General features: G+C 39.8%; 1 protein-coding gene across 1 annotated transcript in view; it reads right to left on the reverse strand.

Annotated features, from left to right (window-relative positions):
* LOC146689846 (copine-8) overlaps positions 1 to 17,260 on the reverse strand; it is a 105,423-nt gene that overhangs the window by 66,268 nt on the left and 21,895 nt on the right. Inside the window, exons 2-4 of the mRNA XM_085435791.1 lie at positions 5,571 to 5,611; positions 3,507 to 3,553; positions 1,148 to 1,251 (exon numbers count right to left, since the gene is read on the reverse strand). Of these exons, the coding sequence (XP_085291917.1) occupies positions 1,148 to 1,251; positions 3,507 to 3,553; positions 5,571 to 5,611 (192 nt within the window). The remainder of the gene's footprint in view (positions 1 to 1,147; positions 1,252 to 3,506; positions 3,554 to 5,570; positions 5,612 to 17,260) is intronic.

Below are 17,260 nucleotides of genomic sequence, written 5' to 3' on the forward strand. Positions count from 1 at the left end.
TAACTTGTTTGTGTACATGTGAAAATGTACACCGGGCTGTAACATGGTGTGGAACACAAGTGGAGCAGCCGCCATCCCCCAGAAACCCTGGTTGTTATGGCTACCTGCTAAACTTCACACAAACTCACAAACACATGCACCCAGACACGCACATTGTCACCATGGTCACGCATGTGGCAATGCACACACAAATTGCACGCATCAATTTGGGTTTTGTCTCTCCACCACAAGACCCTGCGACACACCTCCTGTACATATGAGCTCAACACATTACTCCTGGCTTAACGTGCAGTCTTAGTCAAGAGCAGATATGAAATAGAGACCACATTTGTTTGGGTTACAAAGTCACATTTGACGTCTTTGTGTGTGTCTACCTTGTTCTTTCCCTCGTTTTGCTATCTATCATGAATCGACTAACATCGACGCAGACACACTAGCTCCTCTTCACGGGAGAACTTTGAGATCCCGGTGGTGCTGTCGCCATGGCTCCCTGCTTTATAGATTAGAATATAAATAATAAAGCCACTGAAAGCCCCATAATTCAGTAACAAATGTGACCTGAGAGCCACATGAGATGGAGAATCCCCTCACCTAATCTAAGACCCTACAGATAGAATCTTTTGCCTCCATGGAAAGAAGTATGAGACAGCTGTGCTCATAGCACATGACTCAGTCATCAGGACATCACCAGCAGAAGAGAATCAGAGCTGTGTACTAGTAATATATGAGACAAGACAGTCTAAATCCATGCATTAGATACAGTATATAAAGACTGCAAACTATGGGCAACCGTGGTAATCTGCTAGGAACCAAAGCAATCACAAGGAGGCTTCTGGTGCAACACCCACCCACCTTTCACAGGAGGTGTTGCTGCTGCTCCGACCTCCTACTTTCTTTGCTTAAGCATGGAGAAGCCTCAGAACCATAGAGATGGAAATAACAATCATCTTTGTGACTATGGTAAAAACAGCCACATTTACCACTTAGAATTTTTCATTTCAATACCTCTCAAAGCTTTCATGAAAGCCAAACCGATATTCAGTGAACTATAACATCATCTATATCCAGAGTCTTAAATGCAAGTTTAGGAACTAGTCATGTCACAGTGATGCAGAAACACACACACGCACTTGTACATGTTACTTACAGGTCAAACCGGAGGTTCTGTCGCTCCTCAAAGAAGTAGTCCAGAATGAATTTCCGAACAAAGTCTGGGTTTAGCGTGTTGTCAATCACCTCTGTTCTGCCAAACTAGACAAAAAAAAGAAAAACAAAGATTAGGAGACAAACAGTTTGGAAATCATTCAACTTTTTACAGTCTACAAGTTTACAATCTATAATATGTGAGTATACATTTCTGCAACTCGCCACGCTTAAAAGCTCTAACCTTTCCCAAATCACAGCTTTTACCAGCACTTTATGACGCTGCAGTGACTCGTGTAAATATTGTATCCACCTGCAGGTTTTTCCTCAGGAGACACATTAGGCGAGAGGCTTGTTACAGAAGATTATGTACAGCTTTAGTGTAATGAATGCACCGCAGCTGAAGTATCAAGTCAAATGGGGTCAGTTGGGTTCCGATTTGGCATTTAACTCAGCCGGTTAATAATGGATGGAGATGATGGGCTACTCGGATCTATGAATAACTGCGAATGATTGGTGCTGAAAGAATTGCCCCCTGATTTGCATTCATGAATATTTACTGTAAAACGTATTGTTGATGGCGGCTCGATCGTAATGAAACGTGCATGCGTTCTCTTAATAAAGTGGTGGCTGTTGGTTATTTCTACTAACTCTCGAGCACTACTACATCACAAGCCTTTCAGTTTACACTGTAAATCTTCGCGTCATTTCCAGATACCTGAACTGTACAAAAGCAGGCAATTAAATCTCACAGCGTCATTAGCCTAGGCCTAATCAAGGAAACTACATTTGCACATTGAATCTCTTCCCTCACTGAATCACTAACATAACATGCCTCAAATCCCACAAACGCCGGATTGAAAACAGTTGTATTGTTGCACTTTGTGTATTATGCAACACTTTGGTATTGCATCCATGTCATAAACATTTTATAAAGTACTGTGAGCTGTATTTAGAGTGTATACAACACTTTAATATTTTCTACTTTCCTCGACAATATCCCGTAGCTACTTAGTATTTAAAAATACTTACAGGACATTATTTTACTTCTTTTGTCTGTTGGTCTTGCCGAAATATATACTGCACTAATATAGTAGTAGAGGCTAGGGTGCGTACACCAAACAAGTGTTAAATGTCACCTTTCTAACTTGTAAACCACAGCTGAAAGTAACCAAACCTTAAACACTGTGTATATAAGAATGGTTTTAATAGAGCTAGTCTTTTTATATTGAGGTGTGTTTTAGTTTTTTTGGCATAGGTAACGTACGTAGGCCCAGTCCAAATTGAAAAATCTCACCTGCTACTGGAAATGAAATTTTGTGCAGATGATTCATCGTGACCCTTTGACTTAATTAAAGTGTTACCAACAGGCTGATATTTGTGAAAAAGAAAGCAAACCCTTTTTCAATGCCAAGGTTTTATGACTCAGGATATGACAAAAAATGATTTGGTTTAGTTTAACATCCTCAGATGAACAACAACGCGTGGCAGATTATAGAGTATCGTCATTTATTTAACAGAAACAAAACTGAAATGTAGAAGCTGTGCGTGAAAAACACCGTGTTATGTGATAGCTTGTAGAAACACGTTTAGCAGCGATAACTTTAGATAACAATTTTCTGACTTTATCAGTCTCTTATCGTTATGGAGGAACTTTGGTCCACTCTTCTTTAAAACATCGCCTAAGATCACTGAGGTTTGTGGGTATCTGCTAATGCAAGGCTTTCAGTGCAACACCCTGATTCTTATCTATTTCAGCAATTCTGTTCTGGATTTACCGTCGTTGCTTGGAATCACTGTCCTGTTGCTTTAGCTGTCAGATGGTTGCACATCTGACTGTGGAATACTTTGGTGTACAGAGTTCATGGTTGGCTTGCTGACTGCAAGGAGCCCATGCCGTGTGGCTGCAAAGCAAGCAGTGGTTTGCACATTTGCTTGATAAGCAAAAGGTTGCTGGTTTAATTAAAACCAGAGTAGCAATTCTCCTTTAGGGGTTGTGCTAGGAAGGGCACCCGGTGTACAGACAGAGCTACCTGCTAAGGTGACCCCTTGTGATAAAGGAACAGATAAAAGTAACTTTTATTGTTATGAAATTTAACCGAGCGCTGTGGAGTCTGAGATGTCAGAGCATTACATGACTGGCCTTGTGGTGAAATTGTTGGGGCATCCATTCCTGGAAAGACTAATGAATAATCTTTCTCACTGTTTCTGACATGACTTGACCAATTTCAGCCAATTTCTAGCAACTATGCAAAAAGAACTCTGTTTTCTCCATAGTGTGTACATGGAAAGACAGCAGTGAAGTGGACAGAAGTTTAATAAAATGGAAGGAAATGTTTCAAACCCGGTTTGCACACACTCACCTCTCTCCACTCCCTGTTGCCCATGGCTTGTGTGTAGAGTACACATACTGTAAAAAGAGGCACATAAACAGTAGTTTTAATCATTAACTCCTTACTAACACTCACTTAGCAACTGCCCAGCCATTTTAGTCAGTGTCTACTTTATAATCATGTATAATATATAAGAAACGGGCAAGCAGTCTAAATAAATATTATTATATTGGTATTTACAACCAGCTTTTAACTATCTGACAGGTTGGCTGACTAACGGATGAATAGGAGAGCCTTACTTCATAAGACAGCAAGCAAATAAAATCAAAAAACAAATCAAATGTCATGGTATTTCATGGATCCATTAGAATATGACTGATAAGCCATAAATGCTTGAATTAGAAATATATATTAAACAAAGAAAAACATCAAAGCGTCTAATAGTGTCATTCACGAGTCACGAATATGTGCATTATATTCGCCGGCTTCAGATTGTGAAAGACATCATTTCGGGTGATTATGCAATTTCTCAAAACAAGAGAGTTCTCTAAAAAGCAAATTACGCAGCTCGCTCATCGTATACTTCATTCCTCAAGGCCTTTGATGTTCTTTGATGAGGATATGTACACATCCAAACACCCACGCAGACACATAAAATGTTGATTTTGCGTCTGACAGACAAACACTGGGGATACTTTTGGAGGGAACAGAGAGATTTAAACTTCGTTTGCCTGTATAGATCACTGCTCTTTCGATTTTTTAGGTATTTTTTTTTTACCACCGAGTGACATATCCAAGGTATCGTTCAGTTTTCAGGAACTTTGACATCCTGTTTTCCCGCTCTCCTTCACCTCCTTGCTCCTTCCTCCTGTCAGGCTGCTTCATATCAGGGGGCTAAAGTCAGTGAGCTCAGCATAATCACAGGAGCTACTCAGCATAAAAGCAGTACTAAATTTATGGTTAATGCCCATGCTTCCTGCTCCTAATCACTGTCATCTTCATCACTGTACTCATCACTGCCATCCCCATCACCTTGAGTCATTTTTCATCCATGCACGTGGGAATGTGCTGACATGCTCTGTTTTGCTTGCTGACTACGTGTGTGTGTATTAGTGGTTCATTACAATAGTCATCGCAATATCTTATTTTTATGATATGACAACAATCGCTGTTTCATTTTAGGGAGAAATCGATCTCACCCTACCCTCACTCCCAATGCACACGCACCCATACATGCACACTCCTCATGTGACTCATGCAAACAAATAATGTGAATAAATGTCTTTTAATTTTTGAATTTTTTCATCTCTAGTAATTTAAACAAATATTTTCTTGCTGCATTTTATTTTGAAAACTGTAAAAATTTGGATTGGTGTATCCCTAGATAGTCCTCTTTGTAGCATTAAGAATAACTAAACAATGGAATATCAATATTTTCTTGGCGTGAGCTTAGTTTTCATATTGGACAGCAGGCAAGGTGTCACTGAAGTATGGCTGCTTGAAGTAAATATGCTGTGCCTTCTTAAAAAGAAACAAGATATTCAAGTACTTTTTTATGCAGTCCCTGCTTAAACTGTCTGCAGACACATTTGTCAAGCCAGCGCTGAAGCCCTCCTTCAACTTGATGCAGTAGCCCTGACAGTGTTATTACATTTATTTTAGCTGTGGGAAGAGGAGCGTGAGAATTGCCGCCCATTCTGTGAATCTATAGGGAGAAGCTTTCAAGCTCTCAGGCTTTGTGTATTAGTCAGCCGTGCCTCAAGCCAAGACAACATATTTAGTGAGAAAATACTCAAACACAGATTGAGTCACAGCAAAAGAAATGCGCTTCGTTCATCTCCAAATTAATTGCTTATTTCATTTCCTTACAGCGCTCCCATAGCCCTTATTTTTCCCAAGTTTTTTCTCATGTATTCCTAACACTGTTCTTTTTGTTTCCTTTCTTTATGCAAATCAAATGAAAAGTTTACAGACACATCATGGAAATCATCAAGGAATCCCCTTTGTTTCCTCTTTATATTTCACTGATGCAGTGAAAAATATAAAACTAACTAAAACGTGGTCTTAGTGAGCGATAGAGAGATGTCGTCTTACTTGGGTCTGATTTGGAGAAGGTGTCCCTATCCAGCAGGTTTCTGTGGAGACACAATATGGAAAATAATTAGAAACACAGTTGCCTTGGAAAATGAATCCACGCTAACACACTGACTATTTATGTTCCCGGCTTCACATTGTGTTTACAGTAAACCTGCGAAGCGTCCTGATGAGGTGCAGGAGTACAAAAAATATAACATCCAAAGTGCTGTGTAACCACATTAGACACCATGCTGCTTATATTCACAGTTAACATATACAGTACAGACAAAGATAACCCGAGTAATTACAAAATGCAGCTTTTGAATGATGATTTTATTTGTTAAGGGAAAACAATATCCAAAGCTACTTTGCACTGTGAGGAAAAGTAACTGCTCCCTAAACCTAATAACAAGAACTGCAATCAGCCGTTTGCAGTAACTGGCAATGAGTCTTTTGCTTAGCTTTGGAGAAATTTTGAACCACTCTTCTTTGCAGAATTGTTTTAATTCAGCCACACTGGAGGGTTCCTGAGCATGAATGGCCTGTTTATGGTTATACCAAAGCATCTCAATCGGATCAAGTCTTCGTTTTGCTTTTTGAGACATTGAGAGGATCTGCTGGTCTGCTTTGGATCATTGTCCCCGCTGCATAACCCAAGTGCGCACGAGCTTCAGAGCATGAATTGATGATCGGCCATACTCCTTCAGGATTTTCTGCAAGTCGTCCTGAAGCAGCCAAGCAGCCCCAGATCATCACACTACCACCACCATGTTTGACCGATGCTTTGATGTACTTTGTATGAAATGCTGTGTTAGTTTCATGTCAGATTTAACAAGATACAAACCTTCCAAAAAGTTCAACTTATTCTCATCGATCCACAAACTGACTCCACATTTTTCAAAAAGTCTTCAGGATCAACATTTTTTCTTGTCAGATGTGAGGCGAGCCTTTATGTTCTCTTTGGTCCACAGTGGTTTTTACTCCCATGGTCAAGTCTCTTGCTTATTGTTGAATTATGAACTCTGACCTTAACTGAGACAACTGAGGCCTGCAAATCTTTAAATATTGTTCTGGGTTCTTCTGTGACTTCCTGGATAAGTTGTTGTACCTGCACTCTTGGAGTAATTTTGGTACTCTAGGCTGGCCGATCCTCGAAAGCTTCACGACTCTTCCAGATTTTCTTCCTTTGAGGATAATGGCTGTCTCCATGGTTCTCTGGGAGTCGCAACACTTTATTTAAGTGATTTCTTAATTTGCTAGCTCTGGCAGTAATCAGGCCTGGGTGTGGCTAGTGAAACTGTACTAAGTCTTCCCAAAAAAACATGCACGTATTATTATCCTCCACGTCAAATACCTGAAAACCTTTTGATGGTTACATCAACATTTAGAGAATAAATTCACAATAACAACACAACCGCTAGTTTATACAACTAATAATAGAAGTTCAAACTTTTAATGGGAATTCAGTCTTCATGGTGCTTCACTCCTTGCTTCAAAAACACCAAGTTTGAGCTAATCTTCTCAGTGATGACTCATTGTAGTGTGCAGCCCTCCAAACTTGTGTTTCAGCCAAGATGGGCATTAATACAACCATGAAGAATTTATGCTTCCCCCCCTCCAACAAAGAAAAAAGCTGAGATGATATAAAAACAGCATGACAGCTTATGATTACTTCTGATTTCTGAATAATAAGATCGAGGATGCTGAGGATAGTCACACCTGGAGAGGAGAGAAGAAGAGATCAGAGAGCAGAACACTAACAGGATCACTAACTTGTCACTTTGGTGAAATCAGCCTGAACAGAGCTCTGCATGAATAGAAATCTTCTTCCCAATCACTCTAATCCATGTGACATGCCCCGGCTGCACAAAGGGCATGAAAGATATGGATAATGTTTCCCATCATCCTTTCAATCCCAGGGCTTGTGGCAGACTTTTAAAGGTTCTAAGACAAAGCCCTGAAACCATCGACGGCTTAAGAGTATCAAGGCTTCGAGCTGCTTTCCAGTACCAGTGTTGCTGTCACAGTTTTGTTTCTTTCAGCTCACTTCTCTCTCTGTTTCTGTACTTACTTCCTCTCTGTCTTTCTTTCATGTGAACCTATCAACACAATCTATGACATGTTTCTCTCTGTCTCACTCTTGCATTTGCTCTAAAAGCAAAAAAACCCAACCTCTTGGTATCCCGGCGGTCCTTCCTGCTTGTTTGCTTCTCAGCTCACTCTGTCGCTCATTTGAAAATTGTAGCCTCACTTATGTCAGAGCATTTACTGCAAATGCAGCACACATAATGATTTGTTGTCACTCTGACGCGGTTATTTGAACTCGAGTATGTCAAATTAAAGGTTTCAGGTCAGATTTCTGTTTGAGTTTCCTCCCATAATCCACAGACACACAAATCATTTATATGTCTAATTGCTTGTTTTGTTGTCTGTCCATGGTGTGACTACACCGGCCTCAGTGACCATTTCTACACGACCACAACAATCCAGCTGAGATGTTTACAGGGCGGGAACAAGTCCACCCATTATCCAAGGTACAAAACACCTCCAGTTACAATGATTAACATAACAAGAAAATATTCTGTGGTCTGTTGCAGGTGAACACAAACTCTGTGTCTCTGATCAGCACGTCTGTCTATTACAAAAAGATATAAAAACCTGAGTCAGATATTTTTATGTCTCCACAAATGCCACCATTCAACACGGGATATTTTCAGCAACACAAAATCTGCTATTTGGCGGCATCTTTGTCGATACATGCCTAGACACCAGCCTAAATCTAGTTTGTCAGCTGAGCTGCACTAATTAGGCTAACCAACATTACTAGATCTCACATGTCAGAAAAATTATTTTTGCTAATGAATTGTGTGCTTTGAATTCTTCTTAGATCACTGAAAGTATTCTTGCTGATTGAAAACTAAAGTGTCAGTTTAATGGATTTTAATTGGGCTGCTTTTAACTGCATCAGTCAGCACATAAAATTGAGAATGATAAAAATGAGACTGTACTGTCAAATGACACAACAAGTGTATTGGTCATAGTGCCTTTTACAATAAAGTAAATAACTAAATAAGCATTACTGTTTTGATCTAGCTGGTAGGTGCTGTTGCTTAAAAACCTTAGAAATTGTCTGATTTTAGAAGACAGCAATGAAAAAACGTTATGTTTTTAACTGAAACAAGCAAACTAAAAAGTGCAGTTGTTCTGTGTTTTACTGGGCTTCACATGAATAACTCACTCCTATTTAGTTATAATGAAAACATGCAACATGCACTGTAATCTATAAATCAATCCAACATTGATTAATTTTGGAGGAAATGTCAAATAGTGCAGCAATATAAATTCTCCTCAGGCCTGTTTGTGTTGTCGACAGTAAATAAAATCCAAGTACATTTATTTCCAAAGATTTTAAAGCAAATAAATTGGATGAACTGCAAGTAAAAAACTAAATGGACACTGTTTAAGTGCCCATTAATGCAAATATCTGATCAACCTAAGTTCAAACTCAGCATGACAATGGAGAAACAGGGTGATTTAAGTGACTTTAAATTAGGGCTGTGCAATATGACCAAAATCTCATATCCCGATAGAAGACATTTATCGTCCTGACAACAATATATATTAAAAAATGTAACATTTTCTGTAAATTCTGTGAATCTCGGGCAACTCGACTTGTTTGAAGTGTTTTCAGCTGGCGTCGTGTACCTGGAGTCGAGTGTTTTGACCGATGCATGAAACTATACATTTTTAGGCATAACTTGTAACGGCTACCGTTTTCTTTGTGAGTATTTATTACACGGCGTGCTGCGGGGAAAAGCCTGTTCTAACGTTTGAATCTAAGCTTTATTTGGAGCACCTGACAGCTCTTTTTTGCTTCTCATTAGTAAACTCTCTCCATACTCTTTTACGTGACTCTTGCATAGGTGATCCGTGTCAGACTTTTCATAACCAAAGCATGCCCATGCTACAGAGGTAGCCCCTCGTTTAGAAATAAGGTCCTCAATTTGTTTTGACTGGTCTTTCTGTTTGTCATCGTTTCAGTTTATTTTGAAAAATCTCAACAGGGTCTTCCGCTTTATTGTGAAAGGTTTATGTGGAAAATAAACAAGCGGACGGCGGAGCAGTGTTTACCGTCGTTGTAAAAACAGTCGCTTATCCATCAGTAGTTTGGTTATTTTAAATATAAGAGAAAGAAAGAAGTTTAAGAAATAAATATAGCTAATACAGTGACCATCAAAACAATGAAAAAAATATTGCTGTAAACGGTTTATTTTGCGACACCACAAAACAAACGATAGCGTAATATAAAACGATAGACGTTTTCATATAGTCATCCGATACATATCGTTATATCGAACAGCCATACTTTAAATGTGCAGTGACTGCTGGTGCCAAACAGCTCCAGCTACTCTCAGGATTTGACAAACCGCTGGGATTTTCCTAAACAAACACGTCTAGGTAGTGCTGGGCGAGATGACAATATATATCGTGTCGATGATAGAAAAGTGTCTATTGTGCCATTTGTCTTCTATCATTTCTATAATTTCTAACCTAATTTTATAAATTAATACATGAAATATACCATTAAAAAGCCTGTGGCAAATATATTAGTGTTGTCTTCTCACTATACATACTCTTAACTTTATGCAAGAGAAAATAAAGTATGAAAAAATGATATTTTTCGCAAAGAAACTCCGTCTTGTGGTTTTGCGACATGGTGCTGCTTTACGTGCACCCGGATTTGCGACATGCTTTACGGTAACTCAAAACGATGGACGTGCGACAGGTTGCAGTTTCATGCCCGGACATGCAACAGGCAGAGACAGCTACACAGGCAGCCCAAGAGGAAGCACTTTTACCGAAAAGAGGGGGTACATCTGTGATTTGGTTACATTTTGGGTTCAACAGCACCAACACGGAGCAGAAGACGCCCATTTGCAAGCTATACTATAAAACTATTCCTGCACCCGATGGCAACACAACAAATCTCTCCTATCACCTACAGAAGGTCCACGAAAAAGAATGCTCAAGAATCCAGAAAATCCGAGCTAAACCAAGTTGTGGAACGACAGGAGCAAGTTGGGAAAAGAAAAACTATAGCTAGCCAAAGATACAGCAGTCTTTCACACAAGGCCCTTATAAGAAAACGTCCCAGCGCCATAAACAAATCACAGGAGCCGTCTCGTGTTACATTTGTAAAGGCATGGCCCCTGTTTATGTAGTTGAGAAGGACAGCTTTCGTGACCTCATCAAAGTCCTTATAAGTCGAGTTGCCTCGCTTATATGACGCATGCCGGGCCAAAGTAGAGACGGATGTTTGCAGTGTCGTGCATTATGCCTTGACGACTGACCTATGGACGAGCAGAGATACGCAGCCCTACATGAGCGTAACCATCCATGTCATTAACAAAGACTGCACCCTCTGCGCTCGCTGTTTACAGACTGCGTACTTTCCAGATGACCACGGGTCAGGTGGTATATCGTGATATATATCGTCATCGTGATATAAAATAATTCATATCGTGATAAATATTTTTTCCATATCGCCCAGCACTACGTCTAGGGTTTACAGAGAAGGGTCCGATAAAAAGAAAATATCAAGTGAGCGTCAGTTTTCTCGAAGAAAATACTCGTTGATGTCAGAGGTCAGAGTGCTTCCAACAGTAACTCAAAAGCATTCATTACAACCACAGCACGCAGAAGAGCACCTCACACAACATACTAAACCTTGAAGCTCATGAGGAGACGAGGAGAAGAATGCTACTTGTGTCAGGTAAGAACTGAGGAATTGTTGCCTGGTTTGATGTGTCTCAATTTCTCAATTGCTGTGACATTTGCATGGTAGGGTCAGAATTTAGTATAATCAACATGAAAACAAGCATCCATTCTGCCTTAGTATTGATGTATTTTATGGTTATTTTATAGTTTTTTTCTTAGTCTTTTATTTCTAAATCCCCTTAATCACGTAACAAAGCAACTAACTCAGCTTTGCCCTTTCTGAGCTCATGTATTACACTGATTATACCACTGCAAGCACAACTCATTTATTTGATAAATGAATGAGCTCATTTGAGGATTAGCACACACTTCTTTTTTTAAACAAGCAGTGCATCCGTTTTCTGAACCCTTAGGTAAACAGAGAGAAGCACAGGGAACACCGGGAAATAAATATCCTTACAAACAAAAGAAAATAACAGACAAACAAAACAAATAAATAAATAAGGACACGGTGGTGACAATTATATCCTTGCCCTTTGTCAATTCGTTTTGAAGTAACTGTGAGGCCTCACAGCAGAGCTGCTCATGCTCATTTAGCAGTCTTTAACACTCGCTTTTTTCTGATTTAGCTCATTCAAGATGGCTTCTTAAGCCGTCAAACTATAACTAATCTTTACTTAACTAGGGAGAGAAGGAACAAACCACTTTCACCGTGTAACTATGGTAGCCCTGAAAGGTCAAGTTTCATTTATTTTTGTGCAGTAGGCTAGTAAGGTTTACACTACCTCACAACACTTTGGCCTTCGATCCACAGACTGTATATAAAATGGTCACTGCCAATTAGTTTTGACTCCACATTTTGACGCCTCATTGTCAGTCCTCTGAGTGACACAGTATTATCTTTTCATAGCCAGCATTGAGCATATTTGGATAAGAAGGTGAAGTTATCCACTAACGCCAGCAAGCTAGGTTAGCTAGCGACATCTCTTAATCCTGCAGGGGAACAGATACGCATACCTGCTAAGTAGTGCCCGGTAACAGATAAATAAAATGCTACAATATTAAATATCCCAGTTCAATGAGTGTTACTATTTGTCAGCTAATTGCATTTTAATGCTCTTAAAGGCACCAGCACCACAGTAACAGCCAAAGGTGTGAAACGCAAGGCCTACTAAACTACTGGCTGCAGCCCCCTGTTTGGCATACCGGCAATCGGCAGCAGTCGTGCCCCTAACTTTAAAGATTAACCGACTCCACACAGGTGAGAACTTAAAAGAATTTCCCCAACCTACATTTTTTTATGAAGGGAGACTGCCCATGTTTTTGTACGGGGCAATTAATATGCTGTTTAATATTAAGCTGGACATTTTTACAGATTCTGAGAGGTGGACTGAGATGGGCCTCAAGCAGCTGTTGGAACATCTGCAGTTTTTGGCACTAAGGTACACATTATTAGACAGCTTCATTATCTTGAGGGCACCGGGGTGCAAAAATGCTTTTTAATGCTGTAACATTTATTTTTACTTACAGAGGTGCTCGCTCTTGGACCCCTCCTCAAGTGGCCATTAGAGGAACTGCAGTTTCTGGCACTTTTGCAGTTGTTCCATTTTCCAGCCTTGTAGTTTGATGCTTGGTTATTTTTTGCAAAGAGATTCATACTACTTCTGATTCATGATGTGTTGGTGACTGTCATAAAGACTCAACAGAAACTACAGGAAGAGAACTGATGCATTTAGTGATCACTAACCATTTAAATTGGCACACTGTAACGGTACCTTTAGCTGGAGTTACAGTTTCTACTTCTATCTGTTACCATTTCCTGACAACTGTATTCCCGACTGGTCACAAGGGTTCAAAGTGCAGCAGCATGACCATTACTGCACACGCACCCACAAGTGCTGCATGTAGTCAGTGTTGCACATACTAAAAACAAATGTGTCACAGCCAAGATCATAACAACAGAAACAAGCCACAGTCACAGTGACAGCTATGTCATCCCGTGTCTGCTGTCACAATCACAGGCGGTGATGGTGAATGGTGAATCAACTCTCCTTCTTTCGAAATAAGTCGGTGCGGCCACAGCCTCCTCTCGCTGTAAGCAAAAGTGTGGCGAGGTAAAGCAAAACAACCCTCTAAGAAGTCTTATTGTGACTTTACGAATAAACCTAGACATCAGATGATGAACACACACATTTATGCTATAAAACACTCTCACCACTGCAATAATGTGTCAGCATGGAGGTGTAGTTAGGGGCACATGTCCGAATAGAATATTCAAGAGTTGAATCTGAGGCTCTACAGACTGACTGCTGCTCAAAGCACATCACACATGGTGGCACTCCAAATGAGCTCCTGGGCTCCCCCTGCATGCATATACTCTGTGAGTGTGTGTGTGTGTTTTCGTATGTGTGATTACGTTGTCAGGATTTCCACTTCAGAGGATAATGTGAATGAGTCATGGCTCACTCTTTTTCCTCTCGCTCCTTCTCTCTTTTTATCCAGAGGCAGACAGCGGAAAGCGAAAAGCTGCCATCCGAGTCACAGAGAGGTCTGCAGGAATAAAGACTCAAATAGTGTTTGTATTTTTAGCACAGAGTTTCCCAGAAACGCTCATCTCGTGGCAGCGATTTGGAATTTTGATGCTTTTATTTTTGTAATTTAAATGTTGTGCAATATTTTGCAGTCTACACTATGAAGAAAGGAATAAAATTCTACCACTGGCAAAAAAAAGCGCACCTCTCATTCCCCTCTCAAAATATTGATTTCTACAATAAAGTACCCCGAGGCTTACCACTTTGGGTATGTTTACAGCTTCCTCTCTGTGTCATTCTTCCCAAACACCACCTTTGGCATCTGCTCTAGCTCCCAGTCATTCTGCTGCTGCTCAGTGATGGAGAACTCATTTTCTTGATTCCAGATCACAAAACAAATCACAAATGTTTAAGTGAAGGAAATGCTAAACCCTTTGGTAACTTAGTTACTCCTACATGTGTTCATTCGGGGGGTTTTCTTTGTGGAAATACGGTTATTAAATAACAGTAATCTTTTCGCTACCTCAAAAGAACTGCTGCATTATAAATCCTGCATGCCCTACTAAAATAATCGAGATTTCAGCTGTAAAATTTACTTTTCAACTGATAAAGGCCATTTTCCATGCAGTCACCTCTGTGGCTTTGTAGAGGTGATGGCCAGTACAGGCAGAGGACCACAGATCCTCCCAGTTTAATGACTGTGTTGTTGGACGCCTACATTTCTGCCTTTTACCAAAAACGTTTAAAACTTCAGAATTGGTTAAATGACTACAGCTGTTGTTTCTTTTCCTTATTTTTTGTACATGTATGTATGTTATGCTAATGCGTTTGTGAATGCAGAGATCTCTGTTATGCACGGAAGCCCCACCCACTGGCTGTTCAGGCAGCCAATCAAAAGAAAGCTCTCCTTAACAGGAAAGAAAAAAAAAAAAAAAGCTGAAACAACTGGTTTCAGAAAAGCAGATGAACTGAGGACCCGACTGGTATAAGATCAAGGTTACGTTTAAAAATCGATGAGTGTAGGCGAGTCATTTTTCATGGTTCATGTAACATCTGCTCAGGAAAAAAATGCTTATTAAATACAAAACAAAAATGATTAGCTAACAGATAATGTCGCTTTAACACTGGTTTGTTTTGGGGGTTTTTTATTACTAGATTAGAAGTGAAGTAATGAGAAGCTTCTCTTTTCTAATGTATTTCCTGCAGCCGGGACGCTGCACTAATTAAAACTCATTCATTATTTAAGCAACCTACTCCAAGCTAGCTAGTTAAGTTTAGGCACCAAAACTACTTAGTTTGATTTAGGAACTATTGTGGTTTGGGTTAAAATATGCCCGTGTACAACATTAACCCTCACACTGCAGAGCTTCAAAGTATCTAGACAACACCAGTTTTTACCAATTCTCTGCAGATTTTAAGGTCCAAGCGATTAACTAAATAGTTAAAAAAAAAATACAGCAAATTTACCTTATGGTGATCTCTTGGGGCATCGTCTTAGTAACATCATGTATTGATCTCTGATTAATGTTTGCATTATTATTATTAACTTTACAAAACTTTACATTGTGAATATGTTACACTTATGTTTAAAATAAAACTGATGATGTGACATCATAATGTAAGTTCAATTATGTCTCTGTTATGTTAGAAAAACACATCACATTTACAATATTCTACTTTTTTTTGCAACATTACAGAAGAGTCTCTGTGCAGACTGGTTACTTTACTGGTTACTTTACTATTACTATTACTATTTACTATTACTTTATTATTACTACTAATACTATTATCAATATTTGTTGATTTAACAATACAATACAATATTTTGGATGATATATTTTTCTTTTAGACATGAAACAAACAGATTTCCCCCACATTTTTATGTGGACTGGATTTTGTTGGATTACCATCTGCCCGACTCTGCTTGCAAGGCAAGGCAAGGCAAGTTTATTTGTATAGCACAATTCAACAACAAGGTGATTCAAAGTGCTTTACAGAGACATTAGAAACAAGAACAAATAAAAAGCATGATTTAAAATTGAATAAAACAAGCAAATAAACTAACTAACTAATTAACAAACAAACAAACAAACAAACAACAGTATATAAAATCAAAACAGATAAAATCAGAACAGTAGATAAAATCAGTAGTTAAATGTAAGTTTTGAAATTTAAGCTTAAAGTGTGGATTTGGTGCTTTATTCAAATGCAGCTGAGAACAGGTGAGTCTTCAACCTGGATTTAAATAAACAGTGAGTTCTATGGATGGCAAAATATTCCCCCACATGGGTGTTTATCCCACCTGTCCTTTTCCATTTTTCATTCATCAGGCCATGACAAATCCAGGTACCGATAGATCAATAAATAGCTAATACCTTTCAATAACAGCTCACCGATAGGTTGGTCAGACTCTACACAGAGCAATGTTGTCACGACTGTCATGACTTACACACAGACTGGTTACTTTGCAAGAACATGACTGATGGAGGAGCAATGTTGTCACGACTTACAACATTTGACCAGATTGACTTTTTAACAAGCAGTTCTGTTTACTTTAGTTTCTTAAAATGCAACAAGAATCATATAAACAAAGTTTGTTTGTTTTTTTCATCAACTTTAGTCTCATGCTCTAACCCTCTGCTGCACAGATTCAAAGTACAACTCACATAACACAAGCAAAAGTCACAGGCAGGTATGACAGTGCTGATCCCAGACTGCTGTCGAACCGTGCCTCCTCCCTCCTGGGGGCAAACGATAGCAGTACAGTCCCCTGCCATCCCGGCCCTGCCTCTGATGCATCACCTGTGACAGCTGTCAGTCACTGCATCAGGAAGGGGAAATCCGATATACCAGATGGATAGCAAAGACTATTTTTTAATGCTCATTTCCCACGTCAGCCTCCCTCTAAGCATGTAAAAACACAAAGGAATAACTTTTTAAAAAAAACACGGGGGAAGGCAGGGGGAGAGGAGAGGTATGTCACTGTGACAGACACAGAGAGAGAGGGTGAAGCAGCATCTCCAGCTAATGTGACAGCCCTCTAATTATATGATGAAGCTTCAATGTGGGGTCAGAGGGGGGTTATTGCTCTTTGTCTCCTACCTACACAAACTGGAGACACACTCCTGTGAATTTGCTCATCGGGGGTGGTGCTGGTTGAAAGCTGCATGATAGCAGGAGTGTGGGGACAGTTACCATGGCAACTGCCGAGAGCCAATTGGGACCACTTGACTGAGTTGACTGACAGTTGCTGTATTGCGTTGTTTTTGCACCCGACTCAACGAGCGGAGGGATGCCATCGGTGCTGAGATACGCGTGTCGCTCACCTTCCCTACCTTCGTTTTTCTCACCTCCACTCTCGGGTCTCAGCCTCCCCTTCCCTTTGATCTATTTTCTTCCACCCCTCCGTCCTTTTCCCACTTCCCCTCTTCATCTCCCCCCTCCTATTTTTAAATGAAC

Source organism: Copadichromis virginalis, linkage group LG17, assembly GCF_057382275.1.
Source record: "Copadichromis virginalis isolate Kocher_CV1m ecotype Utaka linkage group LG17, C_Virginalis_male_GT1.1, whole genome shotgun sequence".
Lineage (NCBI taxonomy): Eukaryota > Metazoa > Chordata > Actinopteri > Cichliformes > Cichlidae > Copadichromis > Copadichromis virginalis.